We start from the raw sequence: 19,810 nt of genomic DNA, 5'->3' as shown, positions 1-19,810 counted from the left end.
AAGGACCTTTCTGCAGGTTCTTTGGGGAGACACAATGCTGAGGACTGGAGAGATGGCATTCAGGGGTGGCCTTAGGGTGGGAGTGCTGGATAGACCAGATGGGATGGAGAAAAGTTTTTTGGCTTGGGCCAGGACAGGTCTAGAGCGGGATCTGGCTGGTTGAGGTTCCTGGAGTGTAGTGGGTGTTTACACTTTCCACCTAGATTATTTGTTTCCAAGTAAGAATTGAGGTGCCCTGCCCCTGGTCTTCAGCTTTCCTGGTTTTCTTCCCTGGCTTCACAGGAGCCACAGCTGCTAGAGGCTACGTGCTCCGTGGTCAGCTGCCTGCTGGAGGGCCCTGTGCACTTGGGGCCTCGCAGTGTCCTGCAACACTGTCACCTGAGGGTGAGCCCTGATGGCATGGGCAGGGGGAAACAGACGGGGGTTGGGGTGGGGTGGGTGTCATTGTTGGGATGCCCAGTGTACCTGCCCCTCACCTCAAGATACCTGCCCGCTTCCTTTCAGGGCCCCATTCGCATTGGCGCTGGCTGCTTTGTGAGTGGTCTGGATACAGCCCACTCGGAGGCACTGCATGGCCTGGAGCTCCATGACTTCATCCTTCAGGGACACCATGTGCGGCTGCGTGGCTCCCTGAGCCGCGTATTCACTCTTGCTGGCCGTCTGGACAGTTGGGAAGTAGGCATCCCCCTCTCATTCCTCTGTCTCCATCTTTCGACCCCCAGGGGTCTGCCTCTGCCCTATCACAGGGATTTCTGAGCACTGGCCTGAGGGATGGACTGGGGGCGGAGATGACCAGACGTCTCAATAGACCTTCGAGAACTTTATCCCCATGTTAGAGGCTGGTGGTTGAGGTTTAGAGAGGATAGATTGCTTTGGGTCTCTTGGCCCCCATCAGGAGTAGACCTCAGGATTCTGCTCTAAATCCTAGGCATTTGGGTGGAAGTGTTAAAAGTGACTTAAAAGAACCTGTTCCTGTATGTGTGTCTCTCTCTTCCAGTCCCCTTTGGAGCATCTGTTCCCCAGTCTCTGGCCTGGTGTCCCCTAGTCCCTTTCAAAGGCCCCTGCATTCCTGACTGCTTCTTCCTCTTCCCCCAGAGACAGGGGGCAGGCATGTATCTCAACATGTCCTGGAATGAGTTCTTCAAGAAGACAGGCATTCGGTAAGTAAGCTGCTTGCTCCTGCAGGCCTCTTTGGGCCTAGGCAGCCAGTGTAGCTGCTGCTTTGTAGCTTTGCCCTGGGCAGCTCTGTCCAGTCCTCTTAGCACCCTGCTAGGCCTACTACAGCTGGAACAGTTGTATTCTCCCCAGCTCTGCAGCCCTAGCTGTGCTGTGTCTACACTTTGGGATTTTTATTCAGTATCTTAGGCAAGTTGACAGGGCAGCATAGCCTCCCTCCCCTAGTGACCCACTAGTGCCACCCATGGGGGCGTATGTCCTGTCCCCATGAGTTGACAGACAGGCTTGGAAAGGAGGCAGGGGCCTTAGCTTTCTTCCGACTAATGCACCTTTCTGCACCCCAGAGACTGGGACCTGTGGGACCCAGATACACCCCCCTCAGATCGATGCCTCCTCAGTGCCCGCCTTTTCCCTGTGCTCCACCCCACGAGGGCCCTGGGGCCCCAGGATGTGCTGTGGATGCTGCATCCCCGAAAACACAGAGGTGAGGCCCTGCGGACCTGGCGAGCTTCCTGGCGTCTCTCCTGGGAGCAGCTGCAAACTTGTGTGGACCGGGCTGCTACACTGGACTTCCGCCGGGATCTGTTCTTCTGCCAGGCCTTGCAGAAGGCAAGGCACGTGTTAGAGGCTCGGCAGGACCTCTGCCTACGCCCACTGATCCGGGCTGCTGTCGGGGAAGGTTGCTCTGGGCCCCTGCTGGCCACACTTGACAAGGGTGAGTGTTCTGGGTGTTAATAGTAAGGAGTTAGGCTGTGGTGGCCTGCCCGCCCTGCCTGCCCTCTGGGCTGTCAATTGCAAGGACTAGGAAGCCATGTGATTCTAAAGTGCAAGAAACACTGGAGTTTTGTTTTCTAGCAGCCTTCATCCTTGTTAGCAAGGCTTTTAGTGGGAGCTTGGCACCCGGTTGCTAAGACTCTGGGTCCTTACAGCATCTACAGGCCTGTGTGTTCTGTACTGAGTGCCAGGTTGGGGGTGCAAAGCTCTAGCAAGGACCTGGCATGTAGGCAGCTCTCCCACACGGTAGCTGGACCATATGGCCTGGTGGCTAAGAGTCTTAGCCACGTAGAAAGTGACTCATTAGTGGCCCTGAGAGGAGTGGAATCTTGTCCCAGTTCAGATCACTCACCCACGGTTAGCTGAGATGAAGGCTTGAACCCAGGTGGTTTGACCCCTGAACTCTTTTTAAAAAATATTTATTTCAGCCGGGCAGGCACACACCTTTAATCCCAGAACTCTGGAGGCAGAGGCAGACGGATCTCTGAGTTTGAGGCCAGCCTGGTCTACAGAGCAAGTTCTAGGACAGCCAGGGGTACACAAAAGAACCCTATTGTGAAAAACCAAACCAAACCAAACCCACTGTGTGTGTGTGTGTGTGTGTGTGTGTAGATTGAATTCAGGTGGTCAGGTGTGGCAGCAAGTGAGTTTGCCCCAAGGTTTCTCAGTGACTCAAGCCTGAACTCTGAGCCACTCTAACACCTCAGGCAGCAGTGTGGGATGCGTTTTCGTTGGAGCTAGCAGAATAAAACCTTTGCTAGGCAGAGTAGGGTGTGTTCACAGGGAGGGACATACCTTGACAAAAGCTTGTAGCAATGAGGAGCCTGGAGTACTTGGGGATGGTTGAGCCTGGGTAGAGTATTAGAGGCCAGAGCCTTCTCTTCTGGAACCCCTAACTCCTGGTCCCTCAGTTGCAGCTGGGGCAGAAGATCCTGGCGTGGCAGCCCGGGCTCTGGCTTGTGTGGCAGATGTACTGGGCTGCATGGCAGAGGGCCGAGGAGGCTTGCGCAGTGGGCCAGCTGCCAACCCTGAGTGGATTCAGCCTCTCTCATACTTGGAGTGTGGAGACCTGATGAGGGGTGTGGAGGCGCTTGCCCAGGAGAGAGAGAAGTGGCTGACCAGGTGGGTGTTAATCAAATTAGAACCTGTCAAGGAGCCATCTGTGGAAGGATCTCCTGATACTGGGAGGCTCAGAGAGGACGTTCAGACTGACCACGGCAAGTCTACTCCCAGTTTGGGGCTCCATGAGACTGTCTTCCCTCCTGTCAGGCCTGCCTTGCTGGTTCGAGCTGCCCGCCATTACGAGGGGGCCGAGCAGATCCTGATCCGCCAGGCTGTGATGACGGCCCGGCACTTTGTCTCCACCCAGCCTGTGGAGCTGCCCGCGCCCGGGCAGTGGGTGGTGACTGAGTGCCCAGCCCGTGTGGATTTCTCTGGTGAGTTCCTTGGGCGAGGTATGGGTAACCTCCTCAGAGTCAGGCTGGCAGGCTCTGTGACCACTTTGTTGAACTGCTCTAGGGGGCTGGAGTGACACACCGCCCATTGCCTATGAGCTTGGAGGAGCAGTGTTGGGCCTGGCTGTGCGGGTGGATGGCCGCCGGCCCATCGGGGCCAAGGCACGCCGCATCCCGGAGCCTGAGCTCTGGCTGGCAGTGGGACCTCGGCAGGATGAGATGACCATGAGGATAGTGTGCCGGAGCCTGGATGACTTGCGAGATTACTGCCAGCCTCATGCCCCAGGTCAGGACAATTAGAACATCGTCAAGGAGGGATGGCAGCCAGAGCTAGCTGGGATGGGGGCAGACCTTGGATATCTATCCACAGAGGACTGCGGACTACTGGGAGCTGACCTTAGGGCTCACCAGTATGTCTGAGGAGCTCTGAAAGACTAGAAAGGGCTGACAGTTACCCTTCTTAGGTACCAGCTGTTGCAGAACACATCTGCCTGTGGTAGAGAGCCTAGATGCCCTTTTATGGTTTGAGGATGTGGCCTGCACTGTCCTACCAGAGGAACTCCAATTGGGTTGGGAAATTGCGGGGTTGGTGTGTTAAGTGAGGCTGAGCTCGGCCTAGGGGTATAACTCCTTCCTTTGTGCTCATCCCTCAGGGGCCTTGCTGAAGGCAGCCTTTATCTGCGCTGGTATTGTGCATCTCCACTCAGAGCTCCCTCTGCATGAACAGTTGTTACACTCCTTTAATGGTGGCTTTGAGCTACACACGTGGTCAGAGCTGCCCCACGGCTCTGGTCTTGGTAAGCCCTGGTTCCCTGTTGTTACCCTTCCCCGCCTCAACTCTTCATTCTTGCTTGTGGTCCTGGTCCCTGGCCTCTGTGCAGCATAGAGAGTGGGTGGGACTGGTGGGATTGGGCAGAAGTGTCTCGTGACTGGTGCCTTCCTCTGTTCTGTAGGCACCAGCAGCATCCTGGCAGGGGCTGCCCTGGCTGCCTTGCAGCGGGCTGCAGGCCGGGCAGTGGGCACGGAGGCTCTTATCCACGCAGTGCTGCACCTGGAGCAGATGCTCACCACAGGTACACAGTGGTCCAGGGTGCTGGTGAACTCTGCCTTTTTTATAGACCCTGGAGGCCGGGCTCCCCTAGATTTATCAGTAGCCATATAACTGTAAAATGCTTGTAGTTTCCTTACCACTTTGATTTCTGATGCTTTTCAACTTAAAATATTTTACCTCAAAGGAGCTAAGGTCCTACTCCTTGAGGGCTGGAAGCTATTGTTCCTTTGGATTTGTGTGTATGAACATTTGCCTGGATATATGTAAGTGCACCTTGTCTGGGACCTATGGAGGGCAGAAGAGGTGCTGCATTCTCTGGAGCTGGTGATAATAGGTGGAAATGAGCCACCCTATGGGTGATGGGAACTGAACCAGGTACTCTGAGAGTAAATGCTCTTATCTGCTGAGCCATCTCTCCAGGCCCAATTGCACCTTTTGTTATTGGGTACCCAGATGGTAGTCGTCATGACTACCCACTCCAGGCTGTCCTTCGGAAACTGTGGGGCAGATCTGGGTTTGGAATGGAGGATGGACTTGTCTTTCTGGCAACTTGTCACTTTCTGGGCTATAAAGAATTTTGCCCCTCTGCTGTCTGTATAATGGAACAATGACGGCCCAGCTAAGACTATAAGCTAAGACCACTCTGAGGGGGTCTGGGCACCAGACCTCCTTCTGGCCATTATGGTACATGAAGCTGAGCATAATGTAAAGCAGCCACGCATTTGTTTGGTCCTAGATCCCAGACCGTTCTGTTCACCCAGCGGTCTCATCTCTGGTATAATTTGAAGGAAACTGCCTCAAAGATGCACGAATACCTGACCACAGGGTCTCCTCCAGTTCCTCTGAAGCCCTGCCTTTGTGCTGACCCAAATCCCATAATAGGCAGTACATAAGCAAAAGTTAGATATCAGAGCTTTCAGTGTCCTTTTGAGGCCATTCGAGTTCATTCGGTCAACTGACATTTATTGATAATTTACTCTATTGCGGTCTAGGGATAAAATGAGCAAAAACATGTCTTTAATATCAAAAGTCATGGGATATAAGGGACATAGGCACTCATCAGTAGCCACTGGAGTGCTCTGAAGAAGGGTATAGTCAAGTTCTTGGTATTTTCTGCACTCTCTCTCCATCCTCATTCTGTACTTTAGATTCTTAACTACCGAGGGACTGAAGGTTAGAGAGAGAGCTTGGTGGGTAAAGCGCTTGCTGTGCAAACATGAAGACCTGACCTTAGATCCCCAGCACCAGTACAAGAGTCTAGGTGTGAAATCATGTGCTTATAAACCTGTACTAGGAGGCGTGCACACGGAGTTCCCAGGCAGTGTAGCCAATTGGTGAGCTCCAGGTGGTGGAGGGGCTGGAGAGTTCCTAGCTCATAGCCACCGGTAAATCCAGCTTCAAGGGATCTGACCCTCTCTGGGTACTGCGTTCATATGCACATACCTACACACACACCAATGTTTTTTTTCAAGACAGAGTCTTACTATTTAGCCCTAGATGTCCTGGAACTCACTCTGTGGAACAGGCTGGTCTTGAGATCACAGAAATCTGTCTGCCTCTGTCTTCCAAGTGCTGGGATTAAAGGTGTCTGCCACCACTACCTGACTTATTTTTAGGTTTCTTATTATATATATACACAGGTGTTTTGTACACTACACGCAGAGAGTAGAAGTGGATGTTGGATTCCCGCGGGGACTTGAGTTATCAACATCATAGGAGCACTGGGAATTGAAGCTGGGTCCTCTGGAAAAGCAGCCAGTGCTCTCTTCAGCCATCCTTTCTTAAAAAGACATTTTATTTTTCTATATGTGTATCTCCTTATGGGTATGTGTACATGTACCCATAATTTAATCCCCGTATGCTGGAGTTAGAGGTGGTTGTGAGCTGCCAGATGTAGGTGCTGGAAACCACATGCTGGTCTACTGCAAGAGCAGTGAGCACTTTTAACTGCTGAGCCATCTTTTTGCTCCTATGAACTTATTTTTCAAGGACTCTTAGAAAACAGATTGTCCGGGTACTGGCAGATTACACGAAAGTCTAACTTCTGATGTGTCTTTTGCCAATTCTAATTTCGTGATAGATCTGCAATAAAACTTTCCCTTTCTGGGACTGGCCTGCTGTCATGGCTTACTAGTCTCAGCTAGAGCTGGGAGAAGCTCTATTCCCATTCTGGTTCCAGTTACACATTCAGGGCCATGAAACAAGGCTGGGTGAGGTTGGATCACTTAGGTTCAATAGTGACAGGACTTTGGATTCATAGGAGGTGGCTGGCAGGACCAAGTCAGTGGCCTAATGCCTGGCATCAAGGTGGGGCGCTCCCGAGCCCAGCTGCCCCTAAAGGTGGAGGTGGAGGAAATCACTGTGCCTGAGGGCTTTGTCCAGAAGATGAATGACCATCTGCTCCTGGTTTATACCGGCAAGACCCGATTGGCCCGGAATCTGCTGCAGGTGAGCTCGGCCCCTGAATAAGGAAGGCATTTCCTGGCTGGGCTTGGCTGAAGTCGATTCTCATGGCACCGTCCGTGTCCCGCCTGTAGGACGTGCTGAGAAACTGGTATGCTAGGTTGCCCGTTGTGGTACAGAATGCCCGCAGACTGGTGCGACAGACAGAGAAGTGCGCTGAAGCTTTCCGCCAAGGTGAGCTTGTTTATCCATTCTGAGGTAACTCTTGTCTCAGGCCAGACACAACTCCACACATTAAGTCCTTGGGGATCTTGTTTTCTCCTTGTGGGAGCCCTATCTCAGTATAGAACTTGTCTCATGGGAATGGCCCTCTGATCCTATTTACCAGGAAATAGAAGGAAGAGGCTCTACCCTGACTGAGTTGGAGGGAAGTGGGCGCTGCTCAAGCCCCAACGATGAGGCTATAGAATACTGATGGCACCATGCTAGTTGCTCTGTGCATATTAGCCCTCAACCCTGTGCAGTTGGTGAAGACATGTGTTTTGATACTCCCTTCCCTCTGCAAAAGTTATCACCTAATCATCCCCTCTCCTATCCCCAGGAAATCTGCCTCTGCTGGGACAGTACCTGACCTCATACTGGGAGCAGAAGAAGCTTATGGCCCCAGGCTGTGAGCCGCTGGCTGTGCAGCGAATGATGGATGTCCTGGCCCCTTATGCGTATGGCCAAAGCCTGGCAGGGGCAGGTGGTGGGGGCTTTCTCTATCTATTGACCAAGGAACCGCGGCAGAAAGAGGCCCTGGAAGCTGTCCTGGCCAAAGCTGAGGTATGTGCTGGTATAAGGTTGGATGTTGGTTGGAGTGAAACACCCAGCTGTGGCCTATCAACTCATAGTCCTCCTGGCCCCACTATCAGTCCAAAAGGCCTGGGACTTGTCTAAAGCTCTCAACACCTTCGTCCTATCCAGGGCCTCGGCAACTACAGCGTCCACCTGGTGGAAGTGGACACTCAGGGCCTGAGCCTGCAGCTGCTAGGACACGACACCCATCTTTGTGGGGCTGGGCCTTCTGAATCGGGCAACACCTAGAGCTCCAGCTGTGCGTCCCTTCAGTGGGGCTCACTTTGCTGTCCCTCACCTACCTCTTCAAGTCTGCTGCTAAGGAAGGAAGCAAGGCTTGGACAGAAGAGGTAGTGTTTGCAAACAGTACTGTGCTTCATGGTGGCAGTGGCTAAGACTTGGCCTCTATTTCATCTGGATTAAGGGAGGTCTTAGTCACACTGTCTCATGTGGACTCTACAAATTCCATGGCCCAGTATAGGCCTCCTAGGGTCCTGGAAAGGATGACAATCAGACCAACTCTGAAGATAGACTTTCAGGCATTCCCATAGCAACTTTGATCCTCAGCCTTCTACAGCAGGTGCCAGGGAAGAGTGAAGGTGTGTTCTCAGGTCTGTGGTAGTGAACCACTTTCTGCCACAGTCTACAGCAAGTTTTTGATAACCTAAGCCTTTCCAACAACACTACAGTGTCAAAGGAACCTGGGGGCAGTGGGTTCTCAACTCAAGCATCCTTGGAATAAATTCTAATTTTCAAGTTTGTCTTCAGAAAACTGTTTTATGCTGGGAGAAATTCCTACTTCTGGCACTGTGGGAAGCTGCCACACCTGGACTGATCCAGCCCCTGGTGCTGAGAGCCCAAGAGAGGGTTGAAGTTCAGGACTGGATGAGGGTCCCGCTGCTAGGTGACTAGATGGGGGAAACCTGACTGCAGGCCACTAGTGGGATGGCCTTGTCCAAGCAACCAGCCCAAATAACAGCATGTTTCCAGGTAGTGTCTTTATTTGTGAACATCATAGCCTTGCCGTTAGGTCCCCAGGTGCCTCCAACCTCTCTGCTGTAGTGTGCGGGCGAGAGAGTGACAGATGGCCAGGCCTATGCTGCCCGCTTAGTCCCCACCTCTCTGTTGGGAAAGCCCTCCCTTTGCCTCCAGCCTTAACTGCTCCTGGGGAGAACTTCGCAGTGAGTGCAGGCCTTGCTTCCTGGTTTCCATGCAGTGGTGTAGTCTGGACCTGTGGCTGACCTAAGAGTTTTGCATAGCTCTTTGGCTGTAGCTGCTTAGAAAACAGGTCCGGAAGTCTGGTGGGCCACATGGCAGCACATGGCAGCTACAGGCGCAGCCGCTTGATATCCTCATTGCGGAAGTCTATGCGAAGAGCCAGCACCTGTCGCACTTCAGCAGGGGTGAGGCGCCATGTCAAAGGGCCAGAGTTAGCCCCCCAGTAATCTAGTATCTCGGTCACCTGTGAGGAAGAGTATACTAGTCAGCAGAGGTTGAGTCCATTCTGAGGGAAGCTCCTGGGCTTTCCTGAGACAAGGCAGGGACATGTAGGAAGGGGGTGCCTTGTAGAACTGAGCTGCTAGCAAGTGAGGGAACAGGGGGGCTCGAAACTTGGTGATGGACTCTTTCCAGTCACTTTCCTAGGGTGGGCTGAGGGAGTCACATACCCGCTCTAGATTAAGGATTGTAGCCATCTGGGAGAGCCGGGCGAACTTGTCTCGGATGGTCCAGGTTGTCACAGTGGTAAGGTAAGCAATGAGTGACCGGAGTTCCTTGTCAAACTGCAGACCGCCTAGCTACAGGAGAATGAATATGAACCTTGTCTCTGAGGCCTAACCCCATGATGAAGCAGAATTCAGTGGCCCTCCCTCATAAATGGGAGGCAAAGGCCAAGGAGATGGCTCAGCAGGAAGAGGTACTTGCCACTAATCCCGATGGTCTGAGTCTGATTCCCAGAACCCACATGGAGAACTAAAACAGCTACAGGTTGTCCACATGTACACTGGCATGTGCTCCCCACCAAATAAATAATTGTTAAAGAGAAGGAAGGAAGGAAGGAAGGAAGGAAGGAAGGAAGGAAGGAAGGAAGGAAGGAAGGAAGGAAGGGCCAGCCAGAGCAGGGCCTAGATAAGCAGGGTGTGCTGGTGGCAAAGGGGATAGGAATTCTGGGACGGCATGACTACTAGGAGAAAGCTGTGGGCTCATGTTCCCTGGAACTTACCCTGTTGAAGGTGGATTTCAGAACCACTTTTTCTAGTTCAACAGCAACAAGGCTGGTCATGAGGCCGGTTAGGCTGTCATAGATGACTGGGGACAGGCTGGCCTGCACAAAAGCTTGTATCAGGAGGAGTCCCGTCAAGCTCCTCTGCCTTTATTACTGAGAGTCTTCCAATGAGACAGTTACATGAAGAGGCAGTGCCTCCACGGGCTGTCACTCAGCACAGCCTGTCACTCAGCACGGCCTTTGGATCTACAGCAAGAGTGCAGGCCACGGGATGCTGTTGAGGGCATTATGGGTAACTCCACAAACCCTCACCTTGAACTCTGCCATCTGCTGTTCCAGGTTGAGGATGAACTGCTGTACCCAGGGGTCGTTGGCCTCATAGTCATTGAATTCTTCCTATTGTGAGAAGCAAGTGGGGGTTGTCAGGGCCTCTTTCTAAGAAGCACCACTTACCCTCACCCTCCTCTGCCATCTTAGGTAAAACAGCCTGCAAGGGCATGGTGTAACCACAGAGGCTGAGGTAAGGCTAAGTTTGATGTCAGCCTTGGTTACACAGGGAGATGAGACACTTGCCTAAAAAAATAAAATAAAATAAAATAAAAAATACAATTATCCCCCTTTCAGCCAGGCAGTGGTGGTGCACACCTTTCATACCAGCACTCAGAAGGGAGAGACAAGTGGATCTCTGTGAGTTCGAGGCCAGCCTGGTCTACAGAGTAAATTCCAGGACAGCCAGGGCTACAAAGAGAAACACTGCCTCAAACAAAACAAAACAAAACAAAACAAACAAAAATCCCATTTAAAACCAAACCCCAAACAAATAAAGCTCCTAACCAAACTCAGAAAGCCAGCTTCAGTCCCAGGCTGGAGCATGTTCCTGGGCTTACGTCAAGCTAAGGAACAGTTCTGGGCTGCAGCAGTGGCTCATACACTGGGGCAAGGCTAGGCTAGGAGGATAAAACTCTTATGGGCTGGTGAGATGGCTTAGCGGTTAAGAGCACCAACTGTTCTTCCAAAGGTCCTGAGTTCAAATCCCAGCAACTGAATGGTGGCTCACAACCATCTGTAACAAAAATCTGATGCCCTCTTCTGGAGTGTCTGAAGATAGCCGTGTACAGATATATACTAAATAAATAAATAAATAAATAAATAATAAAAAAAGCTCTTATATGGTTGGGTGTGGTGGCAGAGCACTTGGGGGACAGAGGCAGGCAGAGCTCTGTGAGTTTAAGGCTAGCCAGGGCTACATAGACTCTATCTCAAAAAATCAAAACAGTCCTAGGTCTATGGTAGGTGGGGCAAAATGTGCCTCTGTATTAAAGAGTCACGAGAAGGCAAGGTCCCTTCCTTCACATGTCATTCTTATGGCCACAAGCTGCTTCCTGGGAGGAGTCTAATCTCGGATGGATGGAGGTGGGCTGGCAGCACTAAAGGTCTACTCTGCCCAGATGATTCACTGCCTTTGCAGTGGTCAGGCCGACCTCCTCGATGCTGTGTGAGACTGAGAGAAAAGTGTTGATCCAAGGTTGCACCTGCGGCTTGACTGCTGAACTGTTGAGCTCCGCCAACCCTTCCTGCAACAGGACAGACAGAGACACGTCAGACTCATGCTCCACCTCCTACCTTATCTTCCAGCCCTCTTTGTACTCCTGCAGCTGAGGGTCCCATAGTGGAGGCCATGACAGGAATGCGCCCCTTTCCAGATCTGTGCAGATTCAGGTCCAGAGATAAGGTACTGAGACTGTCTTAGTAAATCTCAAAAGGCGATTTCATAATGCCTCATGCAGGACAGTGCCTGTGGCTACAGTCAAGTATCATTGAACCATGTGGTCCAGCTCCTCTGGACATCTTTCTGAGGGCTCTCGTCATCTTGGGCCCCAGCAGAGATTCTAAGGGAACATATGCTAGCTGTCCATGTAACACATGGTAAAAAGAACAGTGGGCCCTTAGTTCCAAGGGCTGTGTGTGCCTTCAGTGGCTGGCTGCTCTGTCCTTGCCCTATCCTCTTCTTGTTTCCTGCACACAGCGAATGCTAAGTCAGCTAACAGTCTTCCAAGAGCATCAGGGCAGCAGCTGGAACTCAGGCTTGCCTGCAAGAGGTCTCAGACCGGAACTCAGGCTCACCTGCAAGAGGTCTCAGACCGGAACTCAGGCTTACCTGCAAGAGGTCTCGGAATTTGCTGGACACGGCAGCTAAGTCAGAAAGGCAGCTGTCAAACTTGGCCTGGGCCTGTTCCCCTCCAATGCCCTGACTGAAGAGCTTGGTGCAGTCACTCTAGGGAAAAACACAGCTTTAGAAACTGACTGTCTATGCCATCGGGTGAGCAGGGGCAGAGAGGGTCAGCACACAAGTGGCCGTTTGGCCTTCGCTAGGTTACCCTCTGAGACTTGTATAGTGGGGATTCTCTACTTTGCTCTCACCCCCTTTTTAATGTGGGACACCAGTGTCTGAGGAAGAGAATAAAACATATGGCACAACGTTTTATTTTATACATTTAAGGTCAACATTTCTACATTTCTAGGTTCGAGTCCTGGTTCAGTCATATATTTTTTTCTTCTTCTTCTTCTTCTTTTTTTTTTTTTTTTAAAAAAAAGATTTGTTTATTTTATATATGTGAGTACACTATAGATGTGCAGATGGTTGTGAAACACCATGTGGATGCTGGGATTTGATCTCAGGACCTTTGGAAGAGGAGTCAGTGCTCTTAACCCTGAGCCATCTCTCCAAGCCCGGAGTCATGTATTTCTTAAATGACTTCAGGGAAACCATTCAGTTGCTGAGTGTCAGTTCCCTTTCTATGAGAACAGATGCATACTGTGGTGACAACTGTGTAATTTTGTTTTGTTTAAAACACAGAACTATAACAAAGTATTTTCATAGTAATTCCATGTGTGGGATATTTGGCTGCTTTGGACTGTCTGAAGTAGATGAGGACGATTTGCCTCCTGCTCTAGTTTCTGCGATCATGTAACATTTGAAATTCTGGGGATTTCTCAGAGGATATAACTGCTAGAGCCCTGATAGGTGGGGGTTGGAGGTTGTTCACGAGAGGACTGGTTGTGGTTTGTTAGTAGTTGTGCTTAAAGAAGCTATGAGAACGAAATTAGATTCACAGATCTCTCTCTCTCCTCCCTCTATCCTTCCTTTTCTCCTATCTTGAGATAGAAGGTGAAAAGGGGGTGGGGAGATAAAGGGCGGAAAAAAGAACCCACAAAGTAGCAAAGATCACAGCACATCTCCCCTCTCCCCACGATCGGTTTTCTCTGTGTAGCCTTGCCTGTCCTGGAACTCATAGATACCCTCCTGCCTTCTGAGCCCCAGCACTGCCAGGTTACAGTACAGTAGACCTTTAACCCAGCACTCAAGAGGCAAAAGCAGGAGGATCTCTGATTCAGGCCAGCCAGGACTGTATAGTGAGATCCTGTCTCAAAACTGAAAAAAAATAAGGAACATGGAATCCCATTCCCTTTACGGATGAGTTGTGTGAGACAATACACAAAGTGCTTAGCCTGGTACATAGTAGGCCTGGTACATAGTAGGCACTGGGATACACTGCCTATGACTTCAGTTTCTGTTTAAAGGTCTTACAAGTCTGGTGCGACAGATTTGCAGGTAAGGGTATTTGCCAAATAAGTTCCATGTTTAATCCCTAGGAAACATACAGAAAGAGAGAACTGACTTCAGAAATTTGTCCTTTAACATCCATGTGTGTTGTGGCATGCATGTCCTGTCTCTCTATCATGCACATACCTAACAATAAATAAGGAAGTAAATTAAAAACAAAACAAAAACAAACAAATAAAACATCTGGGCAGTGGTAGCACACGCCTTTAATGCCAGGATTAGAGAGGCAGAGGCAGGTGAATGTAAGTTCAAGGCCAGCCTGGTCTAGAGTGAGTTGCGTGACAACTGAGCTACACAGAGAAACCCTGTTTCTAAAAACCATCCTTTTTTAGTCTGGCTATCAAAAGAGAAAGACCATAATCTCAGGTCCTTGAGATTTAAGTGCTTACTCTGGGCTAGCTAGGGCCTAGTTTAAGCATTTTGCTTTTATTATTTATTTAAATTCCTAGCCCAGATGGGCACGGCTTTAATCCCAGCACTTAGGAGGAAGAGATAGGTTAGACAGCCAGAGCTACACAGAGAAACTGTCCCTGTAAAAAACTTAAGTAAATAAATAAACACACTTGCACACACACACACACATACACACTTATGAGTTACATATTTAGAAACAGATTATAAATAACTTTGAACTTAAAAACAAAACAAAAATGCTTGCCCTATGAGTGGCTCTAATCTATTAAAAACTGATAAGACAGGGCTGGAGAGATAACTCTGTGGTTAAGAGTACTGTGCCCTCTCCCAGAGGTCCTGAGTTCAATTCCCAGCAACCACATGATGGCTCACAACCATCTATACAGGGATCTGTCCCCTTCTTCTGGCATGGTGGTATACACTATGTGTATGAGAGTACTCATACATAAAATAAATTAATGATAATAAAAATAAAACCTGACAGACAATTCCCCTTGTACCTCCAGAGTCTTCTTGAGAGTTGAGATGTTTTCACTGCAGACTTCCACATTGTTCAGAGTCACCTGGAAGATGATGGAGAAGGAATGTTACTGCTACTTCCTGCTCACCGGGCTCGCTGCCCACTCAAACACCATCTGAGAAGAGCAAGTGTGAGTCTGCAGCCTGAGGGAGGCCTGCACCTTTGTTATTAGGCAGGATGCTCAGATCTTGGCTCTGAATGGTGAGCCAGGCTCATGCTTTCTCCTGTCCCCTATACCAAAGCAGAAACACCATACTGACTGCAGAAGTGTCACACCCCAGGCTCCATATTACTTATAGACCAAGAACATTTCAGGCAAGCAGGTTTGTGGTAAGTCCTGGACTCCAAAGTCTCAGGCCTCGGTAAGGATTGCAAACATATACCGAACACTTGTGATGAGCCAGGCACTGTTCTAGATAGTGAGAAAAAAAAAAAAACACTGCAGCAAAACAATCAACATACACCCCCTTATAGCAGGCACTATACTTTAGTGATGGTAGCAGGACCAAAACCCTGGACTGAATTCCTAGCGCCAGCCCTGGCCCAGCCTCCTGCCCCTGATACTAAAGATGTAAGTCTGATAGTGATAAACATTATGATAAAAAATAAAACAGGGATGGAAACAAATTTACAGTGGAAAGTTCACAACACTAGAGTAGGAATTAGAATCCATGAGTCCCTAGTGTGGACTAAGGGCTCCTTCTTTTGTGACTCACATGTCTCTGAGAATAATCGTAAAAGCAGTGTAGGGATTGGAGAGACACCTCAGCAGTTATGAGAGCATACTGCATGGTACTGCATGATCAAGAGGACTAGAGTCTACATGTCAGCACCTACAGTGCCTATAACTACAGCTCCAAGGGCTCTGAAATCCTCTTCTGCACTCTCAATGAAAGGCACACACACCCTCCTTTCCCATGTGCATTTATTCTCTCTCTCTCTCTCTCTCTCTCTCTCTCTCTCTCTCTCTCTCTCTCTCACACACACACACACACACACACACACACTCACACACACCCCACTACCTCCTGGGGAAAAAGCAGTAAAGGGATGTGACTGGGTTGGTGGAATGCTTACAGAGAGACATCATATAACCCTGGGTTTGATTCCCAGCACTGCATGAACCAGATATGGTAGGGCTCACATAATTCTAGTATTCAGGAGGCAAAGGCATGAAAATCAGAATTTCAAAGTCAATTTTGGTTGTATAGTGAATTGAGGCTGACCTGGATTACATGAAATCATCTTTAAAAAATGGGGATAAGCCGGGCAGTGGCAGCGGCGGCGGCGCACACCTTTAATCCCAGCACTTGGGAGGCAAAGGCAGGCGGATTTCTGAGTTCCAGGCCAGCCTGGTCTACAGAGTGAATTCCAAGACAGCCAGGACTACACAGAGAAACACTGTCTCAAAAAACAAAAACAAAACAAAAAACAAACAAACAAAAAATGGGGACAAAAGTGACAAGGAGGAAGACATCTGGAGGAAGACATTTTGGTTTGAGTTATTCAGGAAGGTTCCATGGTTGAATTGAATTTACAAAGCTAGAATGCTCACGTTCCACATATTTGTGCAAGGGTTCTCCCCCCCCCCCTTGTCCCCTGATTAGGCAAAGGGGACTTCTAAGAAGGGACAGAAGGAAGCAGGGCCTTGCCTGTTGAGCTGTCATGGGGTTAATGGTGACTCTTGTTTGGAATTATTATTTTTTACAATTTAAATAAAAAATGGAAGTGTCTATAAAAAAAGAAAAAGAAAATGAGATTTCAGTAGAGTTGGGGAACTCATTTTGACAGCTAAATGAACCAAAGTGTCATACCAAGAGGCTTTGTGGGGCTGGAGAGATGGTTAAGTCAGTAAAGGTTAGGCTCACAACCAAAATGTCAAAATAGGATTTGTAATGGGAGTAATGACATTTTAAGTGTTTGGAACCAGAAAGACTAGAAATCTGTCACCAAGGATTTAGCGCCCCTTTTCTTTTGGCTTTCTCATGTGGGCCTCCTAACAATGAAATTGTCAACCTATTGTGTTGGTAAAGTCCTTTAATCCCAGCACTTGGGAGGCAGAGGCAGGCTGATCTCTAAGGCCAGCCTGGTCTACAAAGAGAGTTCCAGGACAGCCTGAGCTACATAAAGAGAGCCTGTCCTTAAAAAACTCCAACAAAACAATGAAACTGTCTACACAGAAGAACAATGAGTGAGAGCAAAGGCACTCAGTAGCCAGCCTTGGGGATGTGAGAAGTCATGTAGTGGAAAGGCAGATGGGTTAGGTTAAGAGGCTGAAACAAAAGACCAACTAGGCTTTCGGCCTGTGCCAGTAATCCATACGCTCAGAGGCTGAGGAAAGCAGGTATAATTTCAAGACCTGCCTGGGCTATGGAGGCACTAGGCAAGCCTGAGAAAGTTGGTGAGACTTTGGCCCAAATCAAGCATTGGGGGACAGATCTTAGGGGTGCTGTGCTTGCCTGGCATGTGTGAAGCTTTACATTCAATTTCCAGCACTGAAAAAAACAAAAATGGGCTGGCGAGATAGCTCTTCCAAAGGTCTTGAGTTCAATTCCCAGCAACCATATGGTAGCTCACAACCTCTGTAATGGAATCTGATGCACTCTTCTGGTGTGTGTCTGAAGACAGCTACAGTGTACTCATATACATATAATAAGTAATTCTTTTAAAAAACACAAGAAACAAACAAAAAAGCAAACAAAAACCAAGTAAAACAAACAGATGCCTAGTCAAAGACATGAAGCGCTAATGTCATAAATCCCAAGAGGCCAGTAAGTGCTGGGCCCAGCAAGAAAGAATAATAATAATAGGTATTAATACTAAGTTCTGTAAAAAAAAAAAAAAAAAAGAGTAGGGTAATCAGTGTGATGTTGTTTGTTGGGCCTTTTTGGCAAAGTTCTCAAAAAGCAATACATTTCATAAGTAAATATTTTTTAGAGCTCCTCTTTTTCTCCTTTTTTTATTTTTGAGTTTTTTTGAGTTTTTTGAGACAGGGTTTCTCTGTGTATCCCTGGCTGTCCTGGAACTCACTCTGTAGATCATGCTGGCCTCAAACTTAGAAATCTGCCTGCCTCTGCCTCCGGAGTGCTAGGATTAAAGGCGGGCACCACCACGCCTGGCTATCTTTTCTTTTTTTCTGTTTTTAATTATTATAGGTGTACACTACCAGGTTTAGGTTGGTCCTCCTTTTGGCCATACCCGTGATATCATACAGCATTGGACAGATGTTTTTTTTCTTTTTGTTTTTTGAGACAAAATGACCTTGGCTGGCCTGGAGCTATGTAGACCAGGCTGGCCTGGAACTCAGAGAGATCTGTTTGCCTCTGCCTCCTGAGTGCTGGGATTAAAGGTGTGAACCACTACACCTGTCTCAAGAAGAGATAGAATAACCATGTTGGATGTGTCTGGTGACTAGTTAGTGTGATTTCCTCACATTGGTTAAGGTTTCAGTAAGGTTGCAGCCAATGCCTCTGAGACCAAGAACCTGGATCCGAGAGAAGATGAGCACTAAGAGCTGCATGAACACATTTGTGTACTTCATCCGTCTGTGGATGGCTGTCTGAAAGCTCAACTTTGGTGTTTCCTTCAACCTCTAGGCTTCAGGCACCAAGCTCATGTCTAGTGGAGGTGGAGGACAACACAAAGGATCAGGGCAGTTCTGTTCCCATGCACGTCCAGTGAGTGTGTGCCAGAGACCGGGAAGGCCCACTGGTTCATTTGCTCTCTTACTTGTCTCTGTGAGGCTAAATGGACCCTCCCCTCCTTGAAACAGTCTTGATAGTAGCCCAGGATAACCCTGAATTCATGAGCCATCTTTCTCAGCTTCCAAAGTCCCAAGATTACAGGCATGTTCTAAAGAGGAAGTTACTAGAAAAGCAGTCTTGGGAGGCAAAAGGATCTAGACTGTCAGCCTTCCCTCAGAAAAGCAGTATAAAAGCCTGGCACCAATGTTAGAGTTGGTTTTGGTGGGCACATACAGTGTGGAGCCCCTTAACAGCTTCTAAGAACACTAAGAAGTGAAGAAGTTCGGCTTTTAGAAAAAAGAAGAAAAAAAAAAGTACATTTTCTGCCTCTGATCACTCAGAGCAGGTTTCTGGTAAGAAGTGGTTTCAGAACCTAGAACTTTCCTTAAAGGTGTTTTCCTTTTCCATTAGGTTCTAGAGAAAAAGTCCTCACCCTGAGGCTTTTTATGCTATGACTAAGGAGTTATAGTATAACCTTTGAAGGAGTCTGAGAATGTGGCTCAGTTGATAGAGTGCACCCTGCCCAGCACTGCTAAAACAGGGCACATACCTGTAATCCTAGCACTCCAAAGGCAGAGGCAGGAACATTGAAAGTAAAGGTTATTCTTCATTATGTACCAAGATCAAGACCAGCCTTGGCCACAAAACCTATTTCAAACTTACAATAATGCTTAAGAAAATCTGCCCCCAGCTGCGGACCCAATGGCCACCTACCAGGAAGGACAGCTTGGCTTCATCAGTGCTCTCGATGCCTTTGGTGTCAAACTTGCCCTGCTGGAGGCTGCTGTGCATGATGTTCACGGCACTTGTCACCCCACGCTGGATGTCCTGTAAGGTGGTAGCTGGGAAGCCCATTCTTAGCTTATTACATAGAACATCCCTGTGGGGCAGAATGGCATATGCAGACTGTTCAACCTGGCCTTCAGGACAGCAAGAACAGAGCACCCACGAGCCTGACACAACTGTACCAGCTGCTCTTTTGGGGTGGAGACTACTGTAGGAGAGACCTCAGGGGCCAGGGCAGGACAGCAACCAGTACTTGCTCAAAGATTCTAAGCATATATAAAGGAGACTGGTCACTTCTTTTATAAAATACAAGATAAAAGAAAAAGACCAGCCATCATGTACTGGACAGCAGAGGTGGGGAAGGGTAGGAAGACCCCGGTCTTCAGCAACAACACTGTCCATGGAGGTCCTGACGCTGTCACCGTGGTGGTAGCTAATGTTTACTTCTTCATCAGGCTTTCAGTTATCACCACAAGAGGAGACAGTAGAGCTCAGTGGAAAGTAGTACCATGTAGGAGCCGAAACACATTTTGCGTCAAGTCAATACCAGCTTCTCTGTTCTACTTGTTAAGAGGTCTGTGACCCATGACAAAGGGTCACAATATATATAATTTCTCTATGCCCCAGTTCTACATTTACAGAATAGACAGCATGGTTTCTATATCATTTTTAAATATTTATCTATTCTGCAAGGGGAACACATGCTTGTAGTGGCTATTCCTGGTTGTCAACTTGACTATATTTGAAATGAACTACAATCCAGAATTGGAAGGCTCACCAGTGAACCTAATCTGGAGACTGGG

At 48.8% G+C, this 19,810-nt stretch overlaps 2 protein-coding genes across 2 annotated transcripts in view; one reads left to right on the top strand and one right to left on the bottom strand.

Annotated features, from left to right (window-relative positions):
• Fcsk (fucose kinase) overlaps window positions 1-8,456 on the top strand; it is a 20,591-nt gene extending 12,135 nt beyond the window's left edge. The window contains exons 12-24 of the mRNA XM_021220272.1: window positions 283-384; window positions 505-675; window positions 1,096-1,160; window positions 1,521-1,891; window positions 2,862-3,072; window positions 3,220-3,386; window positions 3,469-3,690; window positions 4,058-4,201; window positions 4,358-4,477; window positions 6,716-6,903; window positions 6,993-7,092; window positions 7,460-7,683; window positions 7,825-8,456. Of these exons, the coding sequence (XP_021075931.1) occupies window positions 283-384; window positions 505-675; window positions 1,096-1,160; window positions 1,521-1,891; window positions 2,862-3,072; window positions 3,220-3,386; window positions 3,469-3,690; window positions 4,058-4,201; window positions 4,358-4,477; window positions 6,716-6,903; window positions 6,993-7,092; window positions 7,460-7,683; window positions 7,825-7,944 (2,205 nt within the window). The 3' untranslated portion in view covers window positions 7,945-8,456. The remainder of the gene's footprint in view (window positions 1-282; window positions 385-504; window positions 676-1,095; window positions 1,161-1,520; window positions 1,892-2,861; window positions 3,073-3,219; window positions 3,387-3,468; window positions 3,691-4,057; window positions 4,202-4,357; window positions 4,478-6,715; window positions 6,904-6,992; window positions 7,093-7,459; window positions 7,684-7,824) is intronic.
• A 224-nt stretch (window positions 8,457-8,680) lies between these two features.
• Window positions 8,681-19,810, bottom strand: part of Cog4 (component of oligomeric golgi complex 4) — a 32,592-nt gene continuing 21,462 nt past the window's right edge. The window contains exons 12-19 of the mRNA XM_021220397.1: window positions 18,936-19,101; window positions 14,459-14,521; window positions 12,078-12,194; window positions 11,401-11,493; window positions 10,232-10,315; window positions 9,917-10,018; window positions 9,363-9,491; window positions 8,681-9,157 (exon numbers count right to left, since the gene is read on the bottom strand). Of these exons, the coding sequence (XP_021076056.1) occupies window positions 9,023-9,157; window positions 9,363-9,491; window positions 9,917-10,018; window positions 10,232-10,315; window positions 11,401-11,493; window positions 12,078-12,194; window positions 14,459-14,521; window positions 18,936-19,101 (889 nt within the window). The 3' untranslated portion in view covers window positions 8,681-9,022. The remainder of the gene's footprint in view (window positions 9,158-9,362; window positions 9,492-9,916; window positions 10,019-10,231; window positions 10,316-11,400; window positions 11,494-12,077; window positions 12,195-14,458; window positions 14,522-18,935; window positions 19,102-19,810) is intronic.

The sequence above is a fragment of the Mus pahari genome, chromosome 20 (genome assembly GCF_900095145.1).
Source record: "Mus pahari chromosome 20, PAHARI_EIJ_v1.1, whole genome shotgun sequence".
Classification (NCBI taxonomy): domain Eukaryota; kingdom Metazoa; phylum Chordata; class Mammalia; order Rodentia; family Muridae; genus Mus; species Mus pahari.
The sequence above is the reverse complement of the archived record's forward strand: the minus strand, read 5'-3'. Positions and strand labels throughout refer to the sequence as shown.